The sequence below is a fragment of the Solea senegalensis genome, linkage group LG7, assembly GCF_019176455.1.
Source record: "Solea senegalensis isolate Sse05_10M linkage group LG7, IFAPA_SoseM_1, whole genome shotgun sequence".
In the NCBI taxonomy this organism is placed as follows: Eukaryota; Metazoa; Chordata; class Actinopteri; order Pleuronectiformes; family Soleidae; genus Solea; species Solea senegalensis.
Genome location: NC_058027.1, coordinates 19,420,296 through 19,443,448, shown reverse-complemented (window position 1 = coordinate 19,443,448; position 23,153 = coordinate 19,420,296). Strand labels below are relative to the sequence as shown.

The window sequence follows — 23,153 nt, the reverse complement described above, 5'->3', positions numbered from 1 at the left end:
ACAATGTTTTACTAAATGGGAAACACACTGTTAAGTTTGGACAATCAATGTAAATCCACAGCCTTTAGCTCTGTCAGTTGTAAAGACTTGTATGAGTGGAAAATAAACAAAAACTGCCCAGTCAGTAGTTCAGTTATCGATCCATCTGTCTATCCGTCTATCTATCTAGTCTGCGATTCATTCATTTTCCCAGGTTGTTCAATTAACTGCGTTGAGACAGATTATTGATCTCTTGGTGGATTACCTTTTCGAGAGAAAAAAAAATCAAATCAAAAATTCTCCTGAAAAGCCCAAATCCTCAACCACTGTGCATAAAACAGTTTCACTTATTTTTATTCTTATTTAACATTCTCTGTTAAGTAACTCGTCGCACAGAGGAAACCTACTTTAACGACACGCCAAACGATATAAAGTAAATAATGTAATGAAAAAAACAAAACAAAACACTATTGATGTGTGAATAGAAACTTGCTGATTGTGGCTTTAAAATAAAGCCCACTGGTCTGTGTCCAGGTCTGGTGTCTGAATATGAGATTACTAGGCTGTGTTGATTTTATCTTCCTAATCCTCCGTAGCTTTCCAATGGAGAGAGAACTGCAGAAACTCCACAGGGATTAATTTACCATTCACAGATTAGAGATATGGTGTCCAATATCATCATCCAGGACAAGCACTGAGAGGAAAGGCTCCACTATCGAAGCAATAGGCAGCGAGAGATACGCAGGGAAAAAAGAGAAAAGAAAGACAAGAGATCAAAACGGATGGACGCAGCCCTCTCTCTCCCGTACCATCATGCCTTAATGTCCTAGCTCCAAGACAAGAACATTAGATCTCATTCTACCTCCTCATCTGGGCTCGAAAAAGCCTGGGCTGAAAATCTTAATTAATTGTCCAATAGTGCTGCAGGGTCATTATGCATTGCAATAAAGAAGCGTGTAATTATGAGATTTAACAGCCATTACCGAGGCCAGGAACTCATATGTCATCATCAGCAAGCCAGCCAATGGTTTGGTTCGTCTGTGTGTGTGGCATGATTGACAGCACACACACACACACACACACACACGCCCGTGCCATTTGGTAACGCTGCTGTATTGAGCTATGATACAGTATTTAAAAGTTAAGTGTGCACATGTGTGCTTTGTAACACACACAATAAGGCAGCCAGCTGTGGTAGCAGTCTGCAGATGAAACATTTCAAGACAGATAGATTAAATAGACACACACACACACCATATTAATGCTGTGTGTGTGTGTGTTTGTTGTTTAGCCGCGAAACGACAGACCGTGGCCCCTCGCGACGAAGCAGGTGGCCACTGACACACGTGTATAAAGACGTATATACACCGGTGGATACGGTCAAATAAAAAAAAGAAAAGACAAATTAAAGTGAAAACGTGATACGTGCGACACATAGATGTCCTCTGTATAGAAGGCCTATTGCCTTGATGGTGATCGTGAGGACAGGGAAACAAGTGGAAGAGCATTTTTTTGACGCTAATACATTTTTATTTTTTTATTTATTTATTTGCATGAGCTCAGCGGTTCCCAAAATCGGTGATGAGCTGCTTCACCAGCACAACAGTGGTTGCTAAGGAGAGTTGTGTCTTTTTTCCACTCACTCATAAAACTTTACAGAAACACAGTAAGGAGCAGTGTAGGGATTTTATTTTCTTTGACTTTTTGTCAATTTTATTGATATTTTTCCTCTGTTGTTGCGGGAACGAGACGTGTGTCTCAGATTTACTGTCTGATGATCGAATAACACACTTGGAAATGAGTAAAAAAAAAAAGGATGTTTTGGGGTGAAGTGGCCCTATAAGAAACCACTTGCAATGAAGCACTGTTGTTATTTTTCCTGAAACTGTCAGGACGACATTTTCACGTCCAAACAGAAAGAAAAGCGTTTGATCGTTGATGTACTCGGATCAGGAATTTGCCAGAGAGTTAAAAACATATACCTCTGCCAGACTCTGACATGTCTGATAGTATTGTTTATGTGTGTTTAACTGTTATTAATCCTGAAAAACACACATTTTATAAATGTCGGCTGAAGATAACAGCGCACATTTGGACACGTGTGTTAGATTTTCTACCTTTGTGTCAATCATAAATGATTAGGATCACAACACAAACACAACAAAACGTCCTGCGCCAAACCTGTACCATTACATCCCTGAAAATACACACACATATGTACGTATACAAACTGCATGTATGTGTGTGTGTGTGTGTGTGTGTGTGTATAGGCCATAAGTCGTCCCCAGATGGTGACAGGCACGCTCCAATCCTATTTTCCCACCTGCTTATTCCCTGATGGAAAGGATGAATCCTCCAGACTGTTATTTAGGAACGATGGATGAAGGATAGTAGGGAGGCAGCGGGGGGAGATTCAAGAAGGGGGTGGGAGAGGGAGGACGGGAGACGAGGGCAGAGAGAGCATCAGGAGGGAAGGAAGGAAGGAGAGGTGAGAAGGACTGCACACACCAAAGAAAGTGCAGGAAAATGTGAAGAAAAAAACATGGAAAGAAGAAAGAAAGTGAGGAACAAGAGCCATGGAGTGGGAAAGGGAGGGAAACACGTAGATATATACAGAGGAAGAGCATGTGTAGAGAGAGAGAAAGAAAGAGAGAGAACGTCTGTGAACTTTGTATGAACCGACAGAAATGACGACAAGCCTGTTTCTCCTTACGCTAGATTTGCTGCATGCATAGGTGTGTGTGTGTGTGTGTGTGTGTGTGTGTGTATACATGTGCACTCCCACAGACACAGGAGGAGGATGATCTGAAATGGGAGTTTGGCCTATGCATAATTATGATCATCTATCTTTATGCCCCACCAGCATCACATCACATCACATCGCCTCTATGTCTCCACGTGCACACACACACACACACACACACACACAGATGGTGTTCTGATTTATTTGTTACTGCTCATTTGATGTCACATATGATAAAACTGTGCACATCTGTCCGTGTGTGCACTTTCTCCACAGTGGGTGTGATGTGTTTTTGAAGTATACACACGTGTGTGTGTTCATGGCTGTGTGCCGCTTGGACACGCCCATGCCTGCGCCTCCTCTCTTGTGTTCGTTGTGTGTGTGTGTGTGTGCGTGTGCGATCAGTGACAGACGTTATTTGATGCAGATTAGACAGTGTACTCAGATTGCAGGCTGTGTCTCAAAGGCTGATAGACAAATTTGATTTGCTAATGTAATCACACTAATAAGAAAAACAGCAATAGCTACCGAGCGACTGAGTGTAAATCTCACAACTTCAGTGATTTTTGTCCCCAACTTTTACTTGAAATGAAATATTAATCCATCCCCGAATGACATTATGAATCGTTTTTTATCAGCCAACTGTGCGGATTTTCATCAGTGTAATCAAAAATAAAAAACATGCAATTCACTTGTTTTAGAGACGTCAACTTGATAAAGGTACGATTGGTTAGGTGTGACATTTTGTTTTATGCAAACCACTTCACTCCTGCTTTAAAATGTCATATTATAACGCATGATAAGATAAGATGCGCTTTGCCAATCAGGACGTTAATATCATACGATCGTAAATCATCATCATACGATAATATCTGCCATTATCCTGATATTGACTCTTCTTCTTTGGCCAGTTCACATTATCCTCATTATCCTGGGATAAGTGGCACGACGAGGACTCATGAAGTAGAGACACGCGTGAGTCAACTTTCCGTGGCAATCTGTCTAAAGTGGCATGATTCTTTAAGTCACATATTGGTATTTGACATCAGCATATTGGTAATCACATCTCAAGATATTGATCCTGAGCCATAAGAAATAATCAAAATCTACAGCCACACTGTCTTCCCCTCCAAGCATGAGACAGGACACCAACAATAGCTTCACAGAATAGTTGTTTTCTGCTGTTTTACTGTTAAAGGGCATCCAAACCAAACGCAAAGTACATTTTCCCATTAAGTTACTTCCATAAATTTGACTGCAGGATAATTTGTGTTTACTTTGACTAGAAACCGGGTTTTCGCCCACATTCCGGGATTTGGCAAATTGGACACTGTTTTTGTTAATCATTTGTGTTGTCCATGTGTGAGTAACATGGCATTTGTATCTATTGACTGTATAAGTTCTGTCACAGTGTGAAAAATGATGTAGTGATGTTCGGTCTGATGTCATGTCTGGAGACTTGGGTGTTTTCCACCTCATTATAGCTCAGCTGTGACACGGTGGCACCCGTTACCATGTGTGACACTTAAGGTGTGTGTCACCCACCAAGGCGTGACCTGACCGAGGTAATAGCGTCCGAGAGCTTGCGTGGAGTTTGTGTGCGAAACAAAGGCACCTATGTGTTTGAGTGCCATCGCAGGTATGTCGTCATGGAAACACTGTTAACACTGTGATGACAAAACAAACACGGGGCATCCGACAGACAGAAGAGTCAACATGGCCAAAACGTGCCCTCAGAGACTGGAGATGTGTGTGTAGAAAACATTAAATGTGGCATTATTTACTTCTTTTATTAAACCTGAGCAGAGACATCTGAAAGAATGAAAATGAGCATGTCGCGACCATAGCAGACGATATTGGCGCTAAAAAAAGGGAAAAGGAAATCTGCTTTCCTCCTCTGTTTTCTCATATTGATGAAATGCTTCCAATACTCACAGGCTTAATCCAATAAGAAAGCCCAACTTAATCCAAACATTAAGCTCGGATATCAAATATTCTTGTCTAATTTGATTTCATCAATATTTGTTTTCATCTGCAAACAGGGACGTGTTTGTTTGTATGGGCAGGAAACCAAGGAGCACTGGAAAATAAGATATTTCTGCACTGATGTGGAAAAACGAGGCAAACAAACACACGTACTTAAAACAAAGATATCGAACCCCTAAATGTGTTATGAAGCTCGGGGACTAGAAGAATTGGAAATCTGACGCGGCCCAAAGGTGCTTGGAGAAGAGCAACACACGTGAAGAGACTCAATTTTACTAAACTTAATCGGATCCAAAGCCATGTGGCTGTATACGATTAAAATGTCAGATGACTGCTTCTGAATAGAAGGGTTTCATGCTCACATGTGGGGCAACACAAGGTTTAGAGAGCAGTTTAAATGTTGGGCCGCACAGTTGGTGTCGTGGTTCGGGACCCGGTCGGAACAAGGGTCTTTCTCCGGCTTCCTTCCACAGTCCAAATGGGGATTAGGTCAATTAAGGACAATCTAAATTGACCATGAGTGTGAGAGTGAATGGTTATTTGTCTCTATGTGGCACTGTGATGGACTTTCAGACAAGAAATTGTCTGAAAGTCCAAGAAACACCTAAGATCTAGCAGCACATGTGGAATAAAATGTACTAAAATCATGCTCTAGACTCAGAACAAACAAACTTACACAGATGAACGCTAATGTTTGAATGTTACCTGAACTTCAGCAGACTTATTATCTTTGCATGTTAAAAAGACATTGGATTAAATCGTCATTAGTAATTAAGCAATATCAGGTTTGTTGCAACTGTCTACACACTGCGAAAGGTCAGTGTGTCGGTGTAAACTCGCTGCATGTTTGCGTGTTAAGGAGCCGCCCAGCATGTTGCAACTGTCAAGGTGAACTCGCCTCAGTCGACAGAATCAGGACAAAGCTGTGTGTGTGTGTGTGTGTGTGTGTGTGCGTGCATTTCCAAGAGTTTTTGCGAAAATGTGGAACTAGACCAGACATTTTATTGCAGGGGGAATAGAACACGAGGATGCCAGCGTGTTTCTCTCCTTAGTCTAACACTTAGGATAGAGCTCGCTAATCTAACAAATGTAAAACTGTATGTTTGTGCACGAGCTCGCACTCGCGTGTGTTTGTGTAAGTGCTGCCGGACACGTTTCTTCTCTGATTTACCACTGTCTGAGCCAAAGCCCAACAACCTCTTTGCTGATTGATGACATCACCAGACTTAATGAGGACGGCTGTGGAGTGACATCATTGCCAGTCGGGGCTTTTACACACACACGCACACACACACACACACACACACACACACACACACACACACACATATACTGTTCTGCATTTCGTGAAGCTCATTGTTAAGTGTTACAATGTGTGTCAGTGTTAATTTAGTGAGCTGCACGTTTAGGGACAAGGGGTGAATATCTGCTTGTATGTACCGACTGTGTGTGAGTGTGTGTGTGTGTGTGTGTGTGTGTGTGTGTGTGTATGCAGAGGTTCCCCTTGGCTGCTTTGACTCAACAATTGATTTGCTAAAAGGAGCAAGACACCCCTATTAATCAATATTCGCTGAGTGAATGACTGTCTTTCTGGCCGACTGACTGACTGACTGGCTGTCTAGTTACTTGACTGACTGATTGGCTAACTGGCACTCTGAGCGGCTAACCGCTAAGCTGGTTAAATAAATCAGCGCAACAAGAGGAACACTTCTATTCGCAAAGCGAGAGCGCGGCAGCCAAGATTTATTTGTGTTATTGATTAAACTGATATTCAGTCTTAGAGTCATAGAGAAGCAAAGGAAAATCGTCGCTGATTCATTTAACAGTCATTTACTACATTGACTGAACGATTAACTGCCGCAGACTTTACTCCACGTGAGTATCCTGAGTTGTACCACTGTTGATTAAAAGGTACATTTTGAGCAAGTGACTCGTCTGACTGATACTGACTCAAAAACCACAACTGACAACGCTGTGATGACGGAGGGGAGGAGAGAGGGAGGGATGGAGTTGAGAAATGAGGTTGACTTGATAATGAAGAGGTTAAGGATACCACAGAGAGCCAGGGTTGGCGTTAAGGTCAGGGGGAGGGCAAACGGGAGGGAGAGAAAGAGGCAGAGCGAGAGAAAGGCAGAGGTCAGAGGAGAGGTTGAAGAGGTGTTGGATATTTAGCGAGCCAGTCAGAATGGTATTGTATTAAAGGCTCTTGGGGAAGTGTGTGGGTTATGTTGAGGTTCTCTCACCTTCACCCTCATCTGGTATGTTTTGATTGAAACCTCATCTTGTCGATCACTATTTTCCTTCAACTCGTTTCTCTTGTTTGATTGTTTTCCCATCACCTGTAGAATCAGGGATGTAATCTGAGCCATTGTTCTGTCTGTGTACAAATGTCAGTTTAGAATCAACGTGCATTAGTTGCTGCACTTATGTGAAAAATGCATTGTCTGAAGAGGCAAAAGGTGTTCAAATGCACCCAAATGGAAGAGAAAATGATTATCGTTGTATGTGCACACCCTGTCGTATCTACGTGACACACAAAGCAAGGTTTTGTGACTCTTAATATTAGTAAAGCTGCACAGGAGAGGTAAATATTGCATATTAATATGGATATGGACATGCAAGCACATTTTTGGCTTTAATGTAAAAACTGCATGCTCAGCAAAGAAACACAAATGTAATGTCACAAGCACTCAATTACTGGTTGAATACTAATCGAGTACTAATTGTTGCACCCCTCCTCTTCACCTGCTCTCTCTCCCCCCCACACCACCTACCCATTTTCACAGCTCAATCATACCACGTTGGTGTCGACACCTAGACCGCTTATCCTGAGTGTCAAAATTGAAAGGGGAACGAAAGAAAGAAAGAGAGGTAAAATGACTGCGAGGAAAGAAAGCGCAAGTAAAAAGAGATAGGGAAGCAAGAGAATAGTGGAGTGGGGGGCAGAGCAATTTCTTTCTTGAATAAAGAACAAATGGGGGAGGGGATTGTACAAAAAAAAAAAGCACTAATGGCAAGGCCCCTGGTTCTGGTAAAATAGACTGTGTTATAGGTTCTGGCTCTTATTCGTTGATTCATTCATTCGTTTGTTCTCGGCTCTTTGGTCAAGTCAAGTGTTCGTCTGTCTGTCTCCCTGTCTCCATTTGTGTCCATGAGTCTAGATAAGAGCCGCTAGCACGAGTGCCCAGTAGACATTTAGTTATTAGAGAGAGAGAGAGAGAGAGAAAGGGGGTAATTCTACAGACAGATAAATGGCTCACTTTGAATGGCCTTTCTTTCCTTTAATTCACTCTCTGATTCCCTCCTGTTTAAATATTTGCTCGTCTTCCTCTCTTCCTCTCACCTGACCTGACTACACACACACATACACACTTCTGCTCCCATTCTCTGTGGATAGACTCACCAAAACTTTACCTTAATCATAAGCAGCTTGTGCCGGACCCTAACCACAATTCCCATCTAACACGTAACCTAACCCACGGCCACAGAAATGAGGTTGTGCCTGATTAAAACCAAGCTTTGATCTCCATGAGTTGCCAGGATAACACGTTACTGCATTACATATCAGCGTGATCTTATTTTAACTGCTCGTGGCGCTTGTGGCTTAAATGAGTAAATAAGGGTGGTGATGACCATTTTCCTGGCTGTGATTGTGGTTAAGTTTAGTTATAGTAAGAAAAGGGTCACAGGTTTTTCCTCATAGCTTCAACATCTTGCTACTCGTCCTGGTGAGAACTTTACATTTTAAATGCTGATAATTGCTATTTCTTTTTTACCAAGCTGTCTCAGTCCTTGATGTTCAGTTTTTATTCTAAAGTCAATATTATTTTGAATGTGGGATGTAAAGTTCACGTTAGTAATGACCTGTTCAAATCGAAATGCATGCGTCACTCTCATAAACACCTCTTGAGGTTGTACGTCATATCATTATTATTAACGGGCTGGTCTTAGATGTGCTCGACTGATCCTTTTCTGTAGCTGTCCCTTTTTACTATTTTATTATGTTACAATGTTTCTGTTTTATTGATTTTCTGTTTTATACCTTGTATGTTGCTGAGCCTTTAACTCTGTGAAGCACTTTGGTCAACCATGGTTGTTTTTAAATGTGCTTTAGAAATAAAGTTAACTTGACTTGACATATGACAGCGTCAGCCGCAGCAGCGACAGTAAATGAGGGAGACTCCTCTCTCTGCAGATAGCAAGCTGCTGGTTTAGTGCAGAGACACCGTGTGCATCACCTACCTGCAACTCTCATAAATATCTGTGTCTTCCAGGGACATCTACACACTCAGAGTGTGTGTTCTCATCCATGAGTGATATTGTAAATAAAAAGAGAGCTGTACTCGATCCTAAACACACTGACGATCCTGCGTTTCTGGCAAATATTATCAGAAATAAAGTTGGACCGTTTGCCTCGACTATTGATTTTATGTTCTACTGAGCAGGATTTTAGGAAACAGTGACAGCCCTAACACAGACATTGCCAGATACCAGTGGTTGCACACGTAAGGAGGCACTAGTGACTCAGCAAAAACACGTCTCATTGTGCACTGGTGTATATGCCGGCCTGCATTTACTATGTGCTTCATCTTTTTTTTCAAACGCAGATGTGCGTGTGTGTGAGTGTGTGTGTGTGACAGCGTCCTCCATTCCTCCTGTGATAATATGAGACACACACTGTGTCTGAAACCTCATTTTCCTCTCCTAATAACATATCAAATGTTTGCATATAGGCAGTATCATGAAGGAAATGAGCACACACACACACACGGATTTAGAATAAAAGAACCAATCAAAGAGATATGTGCATATATATGTGTGTGTGTGTGTTGTCACAAGTCTCTAAGGTTGGGTGACTGTGTGTCAAACACACATGTACACGCGCATGCACACGCACACAGACACACACACGCGTGCACACATTCCCTTGCCTTGTTATCCGGGGGCCTGTCTTGCAGGCAGCCTCTCTAACGCTGAGTGATGTTTAAATTAGTTTACAATTTAGCCTCCTCGCTATCTGCAGACGGCTCTTAACTCAGTGTGTGTATGCGCTGTGTGTTTGCGCGCGTGTGTGTGAGCGTAACAAATTGTTGCCAGTACGGCAGACATCTAATGACTTCAAATTAGCTGCCTGGCGCTCGCCTTGACACGTTGTTACCACTGTTAGCAGCCTGTGTGTGCGTGTGTGTGTGTGCTGTGCTCTGTCTTTTCTCTGTGACTGTGTGTGTGTGTGTGTGCTGCACAGCCATATCATGAAGCATAAATTGGCTTCACCTCTCCTCTCTTTGCCTCTTTTTCTTCCCCTCTTTGTCTCTCTCCATCAATTTGATTAAAAAAGTTATTGTACCATGGCGAGCGAAGATGTGTGTCTGTATGCATTCACACGTGCACGGAGAGAGAGAATGGGGGAGAGAGAGAGAGAGAGAGAGAGAGAGACGTACAGAGATGTAAAACAAAACAGCTGCAAAAAGGGTTAACAGGTCGATTCTGTTCAATTCTATTCAAGACTTAAGTCATCAGACTCCTTATTGTTTGCCTTTTGTGTGTGTCGTATTTCTTTTTGACACCATGAGTGAACAGTGGGACACTTTTTTGTGTGTGTGTGTGTGCGTTTGTGTGCGAGCATTAGATCAGCGCTCAGAGTTGTAAACGTGAGGATTTCATAAGGTGTTCAAATCGCTCTCTCTCTCTCTCACACCCACACACTTGGAAGATGAAGAGTTCTATCATTCTCCGTGAGCGGTGGATTGCCTTTTTCGTTCGTCTAATCACACCATCTTCTCTCCTCCGCCAAACAATTGCTGCGCTTCACTCTCTCTCCACACAGAACACTGCGCACACACACACACACATGCAGACAACAAAAATAACAACAAAAGTAAAGCCAATCACAAAATGATTGATTAAACTGACATAATGTGTATCTTTTTGAGTACATTATTGTGTGTGTCTGTGAGTGTTCTGTGTGTATGTATACATATTTACTGTATAGTGTGTAAACAGAAGAGTAAAAAAAAACAGGAGGAAAGGTGAATTGAGTATAAGGGCGGCAAATACGGAGAAAAGGGATCACATGGAGATGAGAGAAATAAAAACTATATGGATTCATATATACTTCTGCTTACTGGCCAGACAGCAGCAAGGAGATCAATTCACTAACAAGAAGCAGGACAGCATCTCATCTTACTCTGTCTTTTCTCCATACACATAAATATACATACAAAAATACATAAACTATCATTTGGAGACCCTGTTATCCACCGCCATCGACTTTACTGATATAGATTCACACGGCGTGTCTGAGTGATATTTATGTCTCTGTTATTTCTCCCTATACTTTTACAACCCCCCTGTTCAGTGTGAGCAGTGGCATCAGGGATGATTCTATTCTATTCTATTCTATAATGGGACTAACCTCTCTCCTAATCTGTGCAAATCTGAGACACTGCTCTTTCTGCTTCTCTGCTGTGACAGCAGGATTCCTCGCTGAGGCCAAACCCAGATTATAATTTTCCTCTCTTTGTCTCATCTTTCGCCGTCTTCCTGTGTTACAGTGTCTATGAATAGGCCTACATGCATCTACTCTTTGTTAAGGTACTATTGAATCATTATTAGTACTAGTATTTAAAATAAAATAAATCACTGCTGCCTATCATTAAACAAATTGCATTTTCAATACATTTGATTTAAGATAATTAAACATTCTCCCAGTATCTTGGAACAGCTGAATTGGCAACATGAATAAGACAACCTCACTAAGAGAAAAAAGGAGAGTGGTAGAAAAATATAAAATAAGTAAAACCTTGGAAGGGCATTTACTCCATGGGACATGAGAGGATTTGCAAATGACATGCAGATTTTATTCTTTCTACTATCAGACATTTAAGTCCAAGTTTGGATTGTTAAGGTTGTTTTCTGCTTAAAGAAGATTCATCTCACACATGCTCTCGTGTTAAAGCTAAGGAGATTTGGGAAAGCTAAGGAGAGATGGGGTGAAAAGGGCAGCATTTCTCACCTCTCCCCCCCACATGTATGTGTATTTGTGTGTGCGTGTGTAGGAGAGGGTGTGGTCAGTTGGAGGGGTCAGGAGTTCAAAATGTCTGTCTGCATGGACAGGATTAGGGTGAGAGGTCACACCTTTCGTGCCAGGTGTACGTGTGTGTTATGCAACTGCATCTGGAGCAGGTTAATCCGAACCTTATACTCTCTGCCACTTCACACAGCATGAAGAGACTGGGTATGTATACTGTATATTCACTCTGATCATCATAGTCAGGATTTACCTACCTGGGATATGTTTGGCCCAGCCGATATTGACCACCAGCTCTCTGTCCGCGAGGTCACAGAGCGTAGTCAGGGCCTTGATGTCGCTGTCTGGCACGGTCGGGTCGGGCATAGCGTAAATCTTCTCTGGCTCGGCCACCAGCAGGTGAGAGACGATTTTGTTATCTGCAAGGCAGCCAAAGGCAACTGACATGACCACCAGACAAGGAGAAAGACACAGAGACAGAGAGAGATGGTGAATTTTTTCGCTGCGTTGGGCTACAAGCTGTTCCACACCAATACGGTGCAAAAAAATGTGAACGTCACATGCAAAGTCGCCTGATAAGATATGCAGATACGTAACATGTGCGTCTACAAGGAAACTGCCGACATTGACATTGCACAAAATAAATGCACATATTGCATAAAATCAAAACACAACACATTTTCAGTATACTGCATTTTATGCAACCCGTAGGCATATTAGAGTTGTTAGACTCTCTAAAAACCTTATCTAAAACATAATTAATCCTTTAAATGTCATGCATACACAAAAAAATACATTTATATGTAAGACTTTGGGTGAAAATGAGGATTGGTGGCTTGCACCATCAGTATTTCCTTTGCGATCTAATGAGAAATGCTTGAATTATCAACAATCCAAAGGTGCCTAGATCATTTAAACCCAATCATTTGTCAGGACTTAACATGACAATGCACTTGACAAAAGACTGAAACAGTTCCATGCAGTTCCAGATTAGGAGACGCTCCGAGGTGTGATTAAAGCCGGTTACTGCTGGTAATCAGGTTGCATAGTGGTGGCATATTTTGTATCACATCTTTAACAAAAAAAAAAGGTTTGTGACACACACACACATACACAAGGAAAAGACAATGCTGAAAGCCAAACAGCTCAGCTGGTAATAGTGACATGTGGTGATGAGATCTCTATGGCCCATTAGTAACAGACTGATACCCTGTTTCCAAATTAATCCACTGACTAATCAAGCATGGGAATTATAACAGGGGATAGAAGGGCAAGACGGGAGCAAGTGGCAGAGGAAAGGAAAAGAAGGAGAGGAGAGGAGAGGAGAAAGAGAAGGGGGATAAGCAGTGAACACAGACAGGTAGAAAAAAGAGCCATGGACAGATTGTAAAAGACAGACAGAAAGAGACAAGAGCACGACAGCTTAAGAGAGATAAACAGTGGGAAAGAGTTCAACAGAGTTGGGAGGATGATTCTATATTGATCGAACACTCCCCATCTCTAATTCTGCAACAAATACACACACTCACTAATGCAAGCTTTATATATATATATATACATACATACACACATATATACATACACATATATATATTCTGTTCTCTCTATAGCTCCAGCTCCAGGGTCGTTTAAGACCGACCAATCCTGGTCACACTGCAGTATCTGTGGGTAAATCTTATTTAATGTTTTCCTAATTAGAATCAATGGAAGCCCATTTCCAAACCCTGGGCTATTGTTCTGTTCTCAGACAATCAATGGGGACACAGAGGCTTGGGACTGGGCTACAGATAGATAGGCTGTGAGCGTGTTTCAGAGAGAGAGAGAGAGAGAGGGAGAGACATCGACTGTGTGTGTGAGGAAGTCCATGTCAACACAACATTGTTTTTGTGAGAGGTTGGTGTTCACAGACGCCAGAAAATATCTATTTAAATCACTATTTTGTAGTTAACACTGAGTAAATCTTGCAATACATACAAATACACACATTATAAATGTCCGTTCATCCCATAATTTCAATGATTAGTAATGCAGAAGGCCTGGTAAACTGCTGTGCAGCCATTCAGCATTATTAGTTAAAAGCAGAATATGCTCCAGCTTTAAGCAAAGTGGGCTTTAGGGACCGAGCTGCAAACAATGCAGAATTTATCTCTGTGTGTGTGTGTGTGTGTGTGTGTGTGTGAGCAGACAGTTAGCTGGAGAGCTAACTGTAGTTTAATGTGGTTGCCAGATTGGGTTTAATCCGGATTAGAGTTTTGGCTAGTCCGCACCCCCCCACACCCCACCTCCCTTCCTTCCCTCCCCCTCCCGTCTGCCGTCTCCCTCTCAGTCTAATTCACTCCCTTCCCTTGTTAATTTTTCAATCATCAGTCTTTGGCGACTGGATTTATTCTTTAAAAAACGCAGCCAATCCGGCCAGCACTAAATGAATACCTTTATCGTGAAATATTACACGTATAAAATGTTATGACCCCAAACTGGTAGCAGTAGAGATGGGGAAATAAACTTGGTCCCAAACAGATGGGCTTCTCACTACCCTGTGTCTATTTATATGTGTGTGTTTGTGTGTCCCTGAGTGTGTGTTTTAATGGTTTTACTGTCCAACTGTTTCCATTAGGGTAGAGACTAATGGAGAAGTAGCCCTTTGTACCTCTGTTCCCTGAACAATAACTCCTTCCTGTTAGATGAGCACAGCCTTTACCACAGTCCTAGTGATATCATGGGCATGAACTGGGATTATATATGTGCATTTCTAGAGGACGTTACATGAACAATTGTTAGTGCTGGTGGTTCCTGGTTTGAATCCCAGTTTGACCAGACCCTTACTGCGTGGAGTGTCCATTATTTTCACAAGTGTGTGTATATTTTATTCTGGATTCTGGACAGTAAATTGACCATAATTGGGGTTGGCGACCTGTCCAGGTTGTACCCTGCCTCTTACCCAATGTGAGCTGGGATCGACTCCAGTTCCCCCCCCATGACCCCCAAAAGGATTAGATAAGTATGAAAGGATGTCCACCCAGGGTGGGACTTCATTTTTTACAAGGTAATATATTATTTTACGATATAAATGCACTGATGTTTTTATTGAAAGTATGTCAGTCTAAACAGACGTCTCCACTAACTGCTCAGTGTCAGTGTTACTGCTTTATGACTCCTTGTGGCAGAGCTTAACTCGAGAATTAGTGTAACGTGAACGAAAGTTAACTGGCCACAGAATAAGGGGACGGCAACGTAATGGTGGGCAGCAGTGAAAAGCAGCAGCACTTTAAAGTGCAACGGCACATTTCCTCTTTCAAGGCATTGTTTTTTGTTTTCTTCAGTTAGTCGCAGCGATGCAAAATTCCCGGGAATTTTCAAAATGGGAAACTTTCCATGGCAATTAATGGGGAATTAATGGGAATTAATGGGAATGAACTGTACATTTTCAAAGTTGAATGATGGGAACCTTTAATATATAGTTTAAATATAGATTTGATGTGAATACAGTTGAGTATAATAGGGGCATAGGGACACAGCAACTACTTACTGCAGGGCTATTGAAGCCACGCCCCCTACATGCATTGTGCTTTGTTTTGATGATATTATGACTCATAATATAAGATTATGCTACAATTTTTTTTTTAACCTACTATATTTATGTTCCCAACCTAAAAGTTCCATTTTGTTCCCATTAATTCCCAAAATTCCCATGGAAAGTTTCCAATTTGGAATATTTCCAAAATTCCCAAACTAAAGTTTCCATCTTTTTTCATTTCTAATTAGCTGTAATGGCTTTTTTTTAAATACATCAATGATCACAAAATTGCTGTATCATGACTATACTGCTATTACAGACCATGTATTGTATATTGTATTGTGTTGTCTTAAGTGAAGCTGCGATTCCCACACCTACTGTCAATGGTCTTTATTGAACCTCTGCGTACAGCGCTGGCTACTGTTACCACATATGAGTTACAGTGTCCCCAGGACATTCTGCAGCTTCCTGTCCTTGAGAGTCATTGCTCGATCTCAAACAGAAAAAAAAAGGACTCATGCACATTGGGTCACACTTTGTTTTTGCGTGTTTGTGTTCTTACATGGCTTCTTGGGTGGCAGAGCCAGCTGCGGATTCAGGTATGGACTGTTGTCTGCATCTATCCGGCGCTTGTACTTCTGTCTCCCACCACGAACCCTGTCCAGACGGACACCTGCGAGGAAAGGACAATGAGACAAAGTATGTGTCAGAACACTCAACATTTACACTTTTTTTTGACCAACAAGACAAGAAGCGCTTTGTATGGAACGAGAGAGAGCACAGAAACAAAAGGGGAGGCACGAAAAAGTCTGGGATAAATGAAGGTTACACATGAAATGAGTATTAAGTACTATTTTAAAAGAGCATGCATGCACTTGCTCCCTCACCAAAGTCTCTTTTACTCTCCAAACAAATTCACATGGGCACAATCTGAGCATCTCCCTCATTTCTCTCTCAGTTTGTCTCGGGGTTTCTGACTATTTTCCCCCGTCTCTCGCCCAATCTCTGTCTCTCCCCGTCTTGTTAATTAATTGACACAAAGGACTCCTAATTTAATTAGGGCCTATCTCTTCGGGGATTGGATGTTACCGTGGTTACCACTTAAAGATGGATAAAGACGACAGAGGTGTCATGTACGCGGGAGGAGAATGGGGGCAAGGAATCTGAAGGAGTTGCGAAATGTTTTGAAATCAACTCTTTTGTGAAATTGTGCGTAACATTCAGATGTGAAATAAATAAATTGTTGACAGGACTTATCTGTCGTATTCCTTTCACCTCCCATCTTCATTTTCAAGTACTAATTATGTGTTTTTATGTTGTCATTTCAAAAGTCTGTCTTTTTACATTTCTGCCAGCTGTAAAATACAAATACAAGCCAGAAACACAAACACCATCTATGGCAACTGGAGCAATATTGTTTGAATGCTGCTTTGAAGAAGATGTTTGCCAGTGTTTAAAATGTGTTTTATATGCACATACTGGGTGAGAAAATGCACACAACTCTAACTAACCTAGGAAGGATCCTGCTCAGTGAACTGCACATGACACATGTGTGTGTGAGATGATAGTTAGACAGAAGGGCTGACAGTCCAGGTACAGTGGGGGGGCCAGTGTCAGCAAACGGTCAAGAAACTCTTAACGCCAGGGGGTACAAACCCACTCGCACACCTATTTCTCTCTCCCGTCTATGTGTGTGTGTGTGTGTGTGTGTGTGTGTGTGTGCTCCTCTCACACACCCTCTTGTTGTGTTTTGCGTAAGCTCTGACAAGCAGCTTGTCCAGACGCTACCCGGGTCAGTGACTGGTCAGAGGAGGAGACCGAGAGTAAGCAGGACAGAGTTAAGAAAGCTTGAGGACCGAGGAGAGGATGGAAAAAAAGACTGAATAATAGACAGGCAAGGTAGATATCGGTGATTTTATATATTAAAATAGAAGCAGACATCCATAAGAATCATTCTTGTCTCACTTATAACCCTCCTCTCTCTCTCTTTTACATTTCAACTCCTTTTTTCTTTTGCCTAAAGGACCGACTGCTGCACCGAGCTCACTTCATAAAGAGCCCTCTCTAACTACCTCATCTATTTTCCAGCAAATTAACTCTCTCCCAGCACTGATTAATGATCAAATCTAAATGAATCAAATTAAAAATTGAAAATTATATTTCTAAAGCCCCCCCCACACACACAAAAAAGAGACAGGAAGAGGCAAGAGGGAGAGTGAAAGTGGCTCTACCTTCTTTTAACAAATGAGCCTTCAAATCATAAAGAATGGGCAAGGAGAGAAGACGGAGAGAGGAGAAAAGACGAGAGGAAACGGAAGGATAAGGAAAATGTAAAGGTGAAAAAGAATAGGGTGAGAAAATAACATAGAAATGATAAAAGGCAGAGGTTACAGACCTTCACTACACGTTTAAATTATGTCAACTAACAGTCCACCTCGACTCAGTCTACCTCTAGTTCTACAGTCAAACTCTATGATTTCATGATGTTAAAATGGTAAAAATACCGAAATGAATTCATATTGAAAATGTTTACTTTTTCATCACCTTCTCAGGTCCTCAGTGTATTTACAGTAGAGCTCCTTCAAAAAGGCCTTAAGGGTTAATGAAGTACTTAATGTCACGTGCTGTATACACAAACACAAACACACACACTTGACAGTGATGAAGGTGAATCCTTTGTTGCTGTCTGTCCGCAGCAGCATCTGCACTGATCACATCAGTAAAGATTTTTACACTGCGCTGACGTCGCTCTGTGTGTGTGCGTGTGTGTGTGCGTGCGCGTGTTCTTGAACAGTTGAGGGATTGCGAGTGAAATGCCTTTGACACCTAAGTGGTTTTGAAGAGAGAACCTGCAAGAGTGGAAAGAGAGAGTGAAAAAGAGGATTGGATTGATTTCAGATGGTCAATGATATGATAAGAGGAAGACAGAGGGAAAGAGAGGTGAGGAAAAAGTGAGAAAGGCAGGAGGAGGAGGAGGGAAGACAAATAAAATTTGATCAGAGCAAAAGAAAGAAAGCGAGGGCGGGAAAGAAAGCAGACGGGGAGTGGGGGCATTTTAAGAGGCAATGAGGGGTGAGGAAGTGTGAGAGAAAGAGGGGAGTCGTTTTTATGGTAATTGAAGATGTAACAGGGTTGAAGTCTGTTTCACCCCAGATCATAGGTTCACGTGTGTGTGTGTGTGTGTGTGTGTGTGTGTGTGTGTGTGTGTGTCTCACGACATGTTGACGTAATACCACCAAGTGTTTTCTTCTGTGGATTTAAGAACTGATGGGTGAGGAGATGAGCATGCGTGTGTGTGTGTGTGTGTGGGAGAAGTTCCCCATAGTGCACCAAAAATCACAAAACATGTACATGTCGAGAAAGCCTGACAGGAGAAAAGTGTGTAGCATCATGTGGTGACGTTTGTTTGGACCAAATCAGAGCAGCGCTGCCTGAGGCAGGGGACAGGTGGCTGTCACTGGTGTGTGAATGTGTGTGTGTGTGTGTTTCTGTGAAAGTGGGCCTGTGTGTGTGTGACAACTGTGTGGCAGCCTTCAAAAAGTGTTGGCCTTTGAGTTGGTGTTTATGAAAAACACACTATGAGGCTGCACAGTGATGTAATACTCGAGCCGGACTCCTTGGACTTGAGCACTGATGACAGGGACCTGGACTCGATCACTGACTGCATTTAGACAGGAAAGACGACGAGGACAGACGGAAAAGTCATTGAGACCTTTTCTTGTTTGTTTGCCTGTGGGTTTGCAAACACGTCAACGTGTAAGCACGGGGGTGTGTTCACAGAGACGCCCTGAATCATTCAAGGCACATGCAAACACAAACTAGGTTCTTTTAAGATATAAATAAGAGTCATTTACATAAAGTGCAATGGCTTAAGTGTAGCAGGATCTTCAATATCCATACAAGTCCAGCTACACAGTATATGTAAATATGTAAAACGACAAATGGGCAAGATGAAAGAGGGTGACACAGAGTTGGGGGTTCAGTAACTGAACTACTGAAATACTGAGACTTGATATCAAGGCTTAGCAACTCAACTACAACACTGAGAGTCACGTAGACAGTTAAAAAAAAAGGCCAACTCCACGAGCAGTTTGATACTCATCCCTCTTCTCTCTGTATTCCCATTATCGCTCTGTTCTGACTGAGATGCAACCAGATGCCGCACACGCACACACGCGCGCGCACACACTCACTCAGGACAGACACAACATTGCTAGATTTAGCTACAAGTTTCCCATGGGGGAACACCAGACGCCACCAGTTGTCTGGCACTCGTCCGTTTCCCCCGACCTCTTTTCTTGTCTTCTTCCCCCCACTCCGTCGCTCGCTCACTCACTCCTCCTCTACTTTCATTATTTTCTTCTTCCAATTTAGCGATCATGCCCAAAACCACTTGTTCCTTGTAGTTTTATTTTCATATTTCAATCAGGAAGTTGGTGGTTTGATACCCTGCTCCTCCTGTCCTCGTGCCCTAATGCAATTTCCTCCTCATGTCACCAATTTTTGTGAATTGGGATGTTAAATAATTCATCTTCATCTTATTGTTTCCTGTATATCAATACATACAACAGATTATTTGTTTCTCATATCGCACCGTGTTTGTATATTGGGAGTAAACCCGTGCTGCCAGTTGTTTTAATGGTGTGTGTGTGCAGTGATGAGATTGGATACCAGCAGTCATGATCGTTGAGCTTTAAGGAGAGATATGACGCACACCACCAGCTGTATATACACACACACACACACACACACACCTGCAACGTTCACATAGACTGGGGCCTTCCACCCGATCTCACTCATTAGGTCTTAGAGGCCATGGGGAGCACGGCCAAAGTTGGCACGAGCTGTAAGTGTGTGTGTGTGTGTGTGTGCGCACACATGTGGGGCATTGAGCCAAGGTTTATATTTGCAGTCTGTGGACTTTTCTCTCGACTAGTCCACCATCTGAGTCCAGCTGGCCATTTACAGCGTTACAGCAATGTGGAAGCTTTGGTTTTTGGATTCAACACATTCTGTCTGTTCAACCATTATTCATCAGACGTGCCATCATCAAAGACGCTCTGTTGTACGGGGAGCAAGTCTGTCAATATGTAGAACGTACATGCATAGTGAATGTGGCTGGCTCCTGGACGGCGAGCCAATGCCAACACCTTTCATGTTCAAATGTGTGATCCGTGTTCTGTATTATGAACGTGATATTTGCACCAATCGGCGCTGAATGCACGACATGTGTCTTAGCCATCCGTTTGTGTATTTAAATGGAAAGATCACATGCTGGAGGGATCTGTAGCTATGACTTGCAGACTTCTCTCACAACATTCTCACAGCACACCGAATCCATTGAAACACACCATGTCTCATCGTAAAAACATCCCATTGTTTGGTCTCATCTTGCTGTCGCTTGCAAATAAATACAATTAAAATGTCTTTTATGAGGTTGAGCAGCTGTTAAAATTCACCTTTTCCTGTTTCCTAATTTTTCATTACATCTTTTACCTGCAATTATACGCCTCTCTCAATCCCCCCCCCCGCCCCCCAATCCCGTCTCATGGCAGATTGAAGCACCACCCCTGTGACCTTTCGGTCTTCAGCTGACGCATCATTATGACCTCATTAAAAATGGACAGACAGCCATTGCCAGAGGGGAAGTCCTCATAATGCAGTCAGGCTTTTTAATTGCCTTGGTCCAGAAATGAGTTGCTACATATTGGTGGCTGGGTGATCCATATTCATTCATTCTTTTCCTTCAGTTTACCTCCTGCTCGTTCATGCCTCTCCTCTCCTCTCCTCTCCTCTCCTCTCCTCTCAGTAGAGGGTGGGAAAACAAAATAAAATCAAGCGTGTGTGTGTGTGTGTGTGTGTGTGTGTGATCACATGATCTGGTGCATGTTTAAGAGAACACACAGTGAAATGGCTCAGTTTACTGCCCTCTGGCCTTCTCTTCAACCCTCACATAAATGCACACACACACACACACACACACAAACACGCACACACACGTGCCTATAGCTGCCTCACTTGCTCTTCATCTCAACCTCTCTGTCTCCCAGGGCGACAAAGCTAATTCGAGGCAGATCTTGCCCTGAGGGGTAAAATACAGCATCCACACACGGGTGCACACGCACCACACACACACACACACACACACTTTACCTTTCTACCACCTGCTAGTCCCTGACACCCACCGTGAGCTCACATGAAAAGCGATCAAGCCACTCACCATTAGTTTTGCTGTAACAACGGGTGGCATGTGACATGTGTGCGAAGGACTGTTGTTGCAGAGTGACAACATTTGACTATAATCACACTGTTAGACATTTGTGCAGCCACTGTTACATATTCTATTAATTAGGCATAAAAGGGTCTATAAAACGAGGCAAGAAATGCCAAGTATTTCCGATCAGTTGGGCTTGCGTTAGCGGTGTAAAAACGGGTGGATAACTCATTCCATACGTTACCAGCGTTTATACTTCTCCAGAGGAACAAAGAAAAGAGGAAAAGGTGAGGAAATATATTTAGCTCTTTTATAGGGATGTTGATCTTTTCCAAATTTCCCGTGGGTTTAAAAGAGTGAAAATGAGGCAATATAAGAAAATGGATGTATCAATTTTACAAATGACCCTTATTCATATGTAGAGTGTGACCCCCCCATATTAAATTCACAGCCAGCACAACAAATAGGGTGGCTGTGTTCTGTCATGTTGATCTATATATATGTAGGTCTAGCATGTGTGTGTGTGTGTGAATCAGAAACAACAAAAGGCAGCTATTTGTTTTTTACCTGCCCAACCTGCCCACACACACACACACAGGTCCATGTGGATCACACTTATATATATATAATACATTATATGGATGTAATATATTAGTCATTTATCTGCTGAAGTAGAGAATCTAATAGTGAAAGTGGGCAAACATGGTCAGGGTTAATGCAACACAGCTGTTACATCGCTGACAAAAATCCCCGTCATCACTACAATCTGACATCAGACGCCCTGACTGATCAATAACATCTTTTAAAATATATATTAGGGAAACAATCAATTAAAACAAATCACTTAAAGTATCAGCTTCAGTTCACGCTTAGCAGCGACAGTGATTTGGTTTCTGTTTCAAGAAGGTTTCGGTCTAAGCGCCGACAACGAGACTGCTGATATTACAAGCTCTTACAAGCATGTGTGTGTGTGTGTGTGCGTTTGTGGCCACACACTTGTATATGATACAAAACAGGGGATGAGACATGGGTTCTGCCTATGTCAGATCGACTGGGAGAACAAATGCAACGACAGCAGCTTGTGTGTGTGTGTGTGTGTGTGTGTGTTTAGAGAGCGAGAGAAGGAGAGGACAGACAGAGATGGGCATGGTTTTGCAGTGAATTGAAATATGGATTAAGATATAGTTTTACAGCATTCTGCCACTTGAAATATAAATTTGAACATTTCATGTCCCGATAGAGGGTAATGTGATGGCATTATTCCTCATACCTTTTCTCAAAAGTCTCTGCAGAGGTAAAGTGAAATGGCAACCAATTTTGTTTTCATGTTGGTGCCAAAGCAAGTTAATGTGTGAGTGTTTGAAGCGTTATATTAAACATTTAGCAAATTCATCAGCGTTTCTGTCTCCTGTTAACCTCTATATTGTCCAGGTTTTCTTACTGATGTTTGGGTGAATGAAGAGCTGCGGAGGTATGGATGGGTATCACAGAGAACAGTGAGGTGAAGAGGAGAGTGGAGTGATGGAAGGCAACACAAACAGAGTGGGAGAACTGGAGGGAGAGATGTAGACAGGAATGAATGGACGGAGGGCTGGCAGGCGCCGGCAGAGCCACACTCCCTGACCAGTGTGAGGTAGGGGGCGTAGGCCAGGTCTCCCATCAATTACAACCTTGACCCTCCTCTCTC

General features: G+C 42.4%; 1 protein-coding gene across 5 annotated transcripts in view; it reads right to left on the bottom strand.

Annotated features, from left to right (window-relative positions):
- Nucleotides 1-23,153, bottom strand: part of esrrga (estrogen-related receptor gamma a) — a 128,545-nt gene that overhangs the window by 13,152 nt on the left and 92,240 nt on the right. For 3 of the 5 annotated variants that reach the window (XM_044030492.1, XM_044030488.1, XM_044030489.1), the window contains exons 5-6: nucleotides 15,815-15,925; nucleotides 11,996-12,178 (exon numbers count right to left, since the gene is read on the bottom strand). In XM_044030492.1, coding sequence (XP_043886427.1) covers nucleotides 11,996-12,178; nucleotides 15,815-15,925 — 294 coding nt within the window. The remainder of the gene's footprint in view (nucleotides 1-11,995; nucleotides 12,179-15,814; nucleotides 15,926-23,153) is intronic. The other 2 variants (XM_044030490.1, XM_044030491.1) reach the window with 1 other exon arrangement.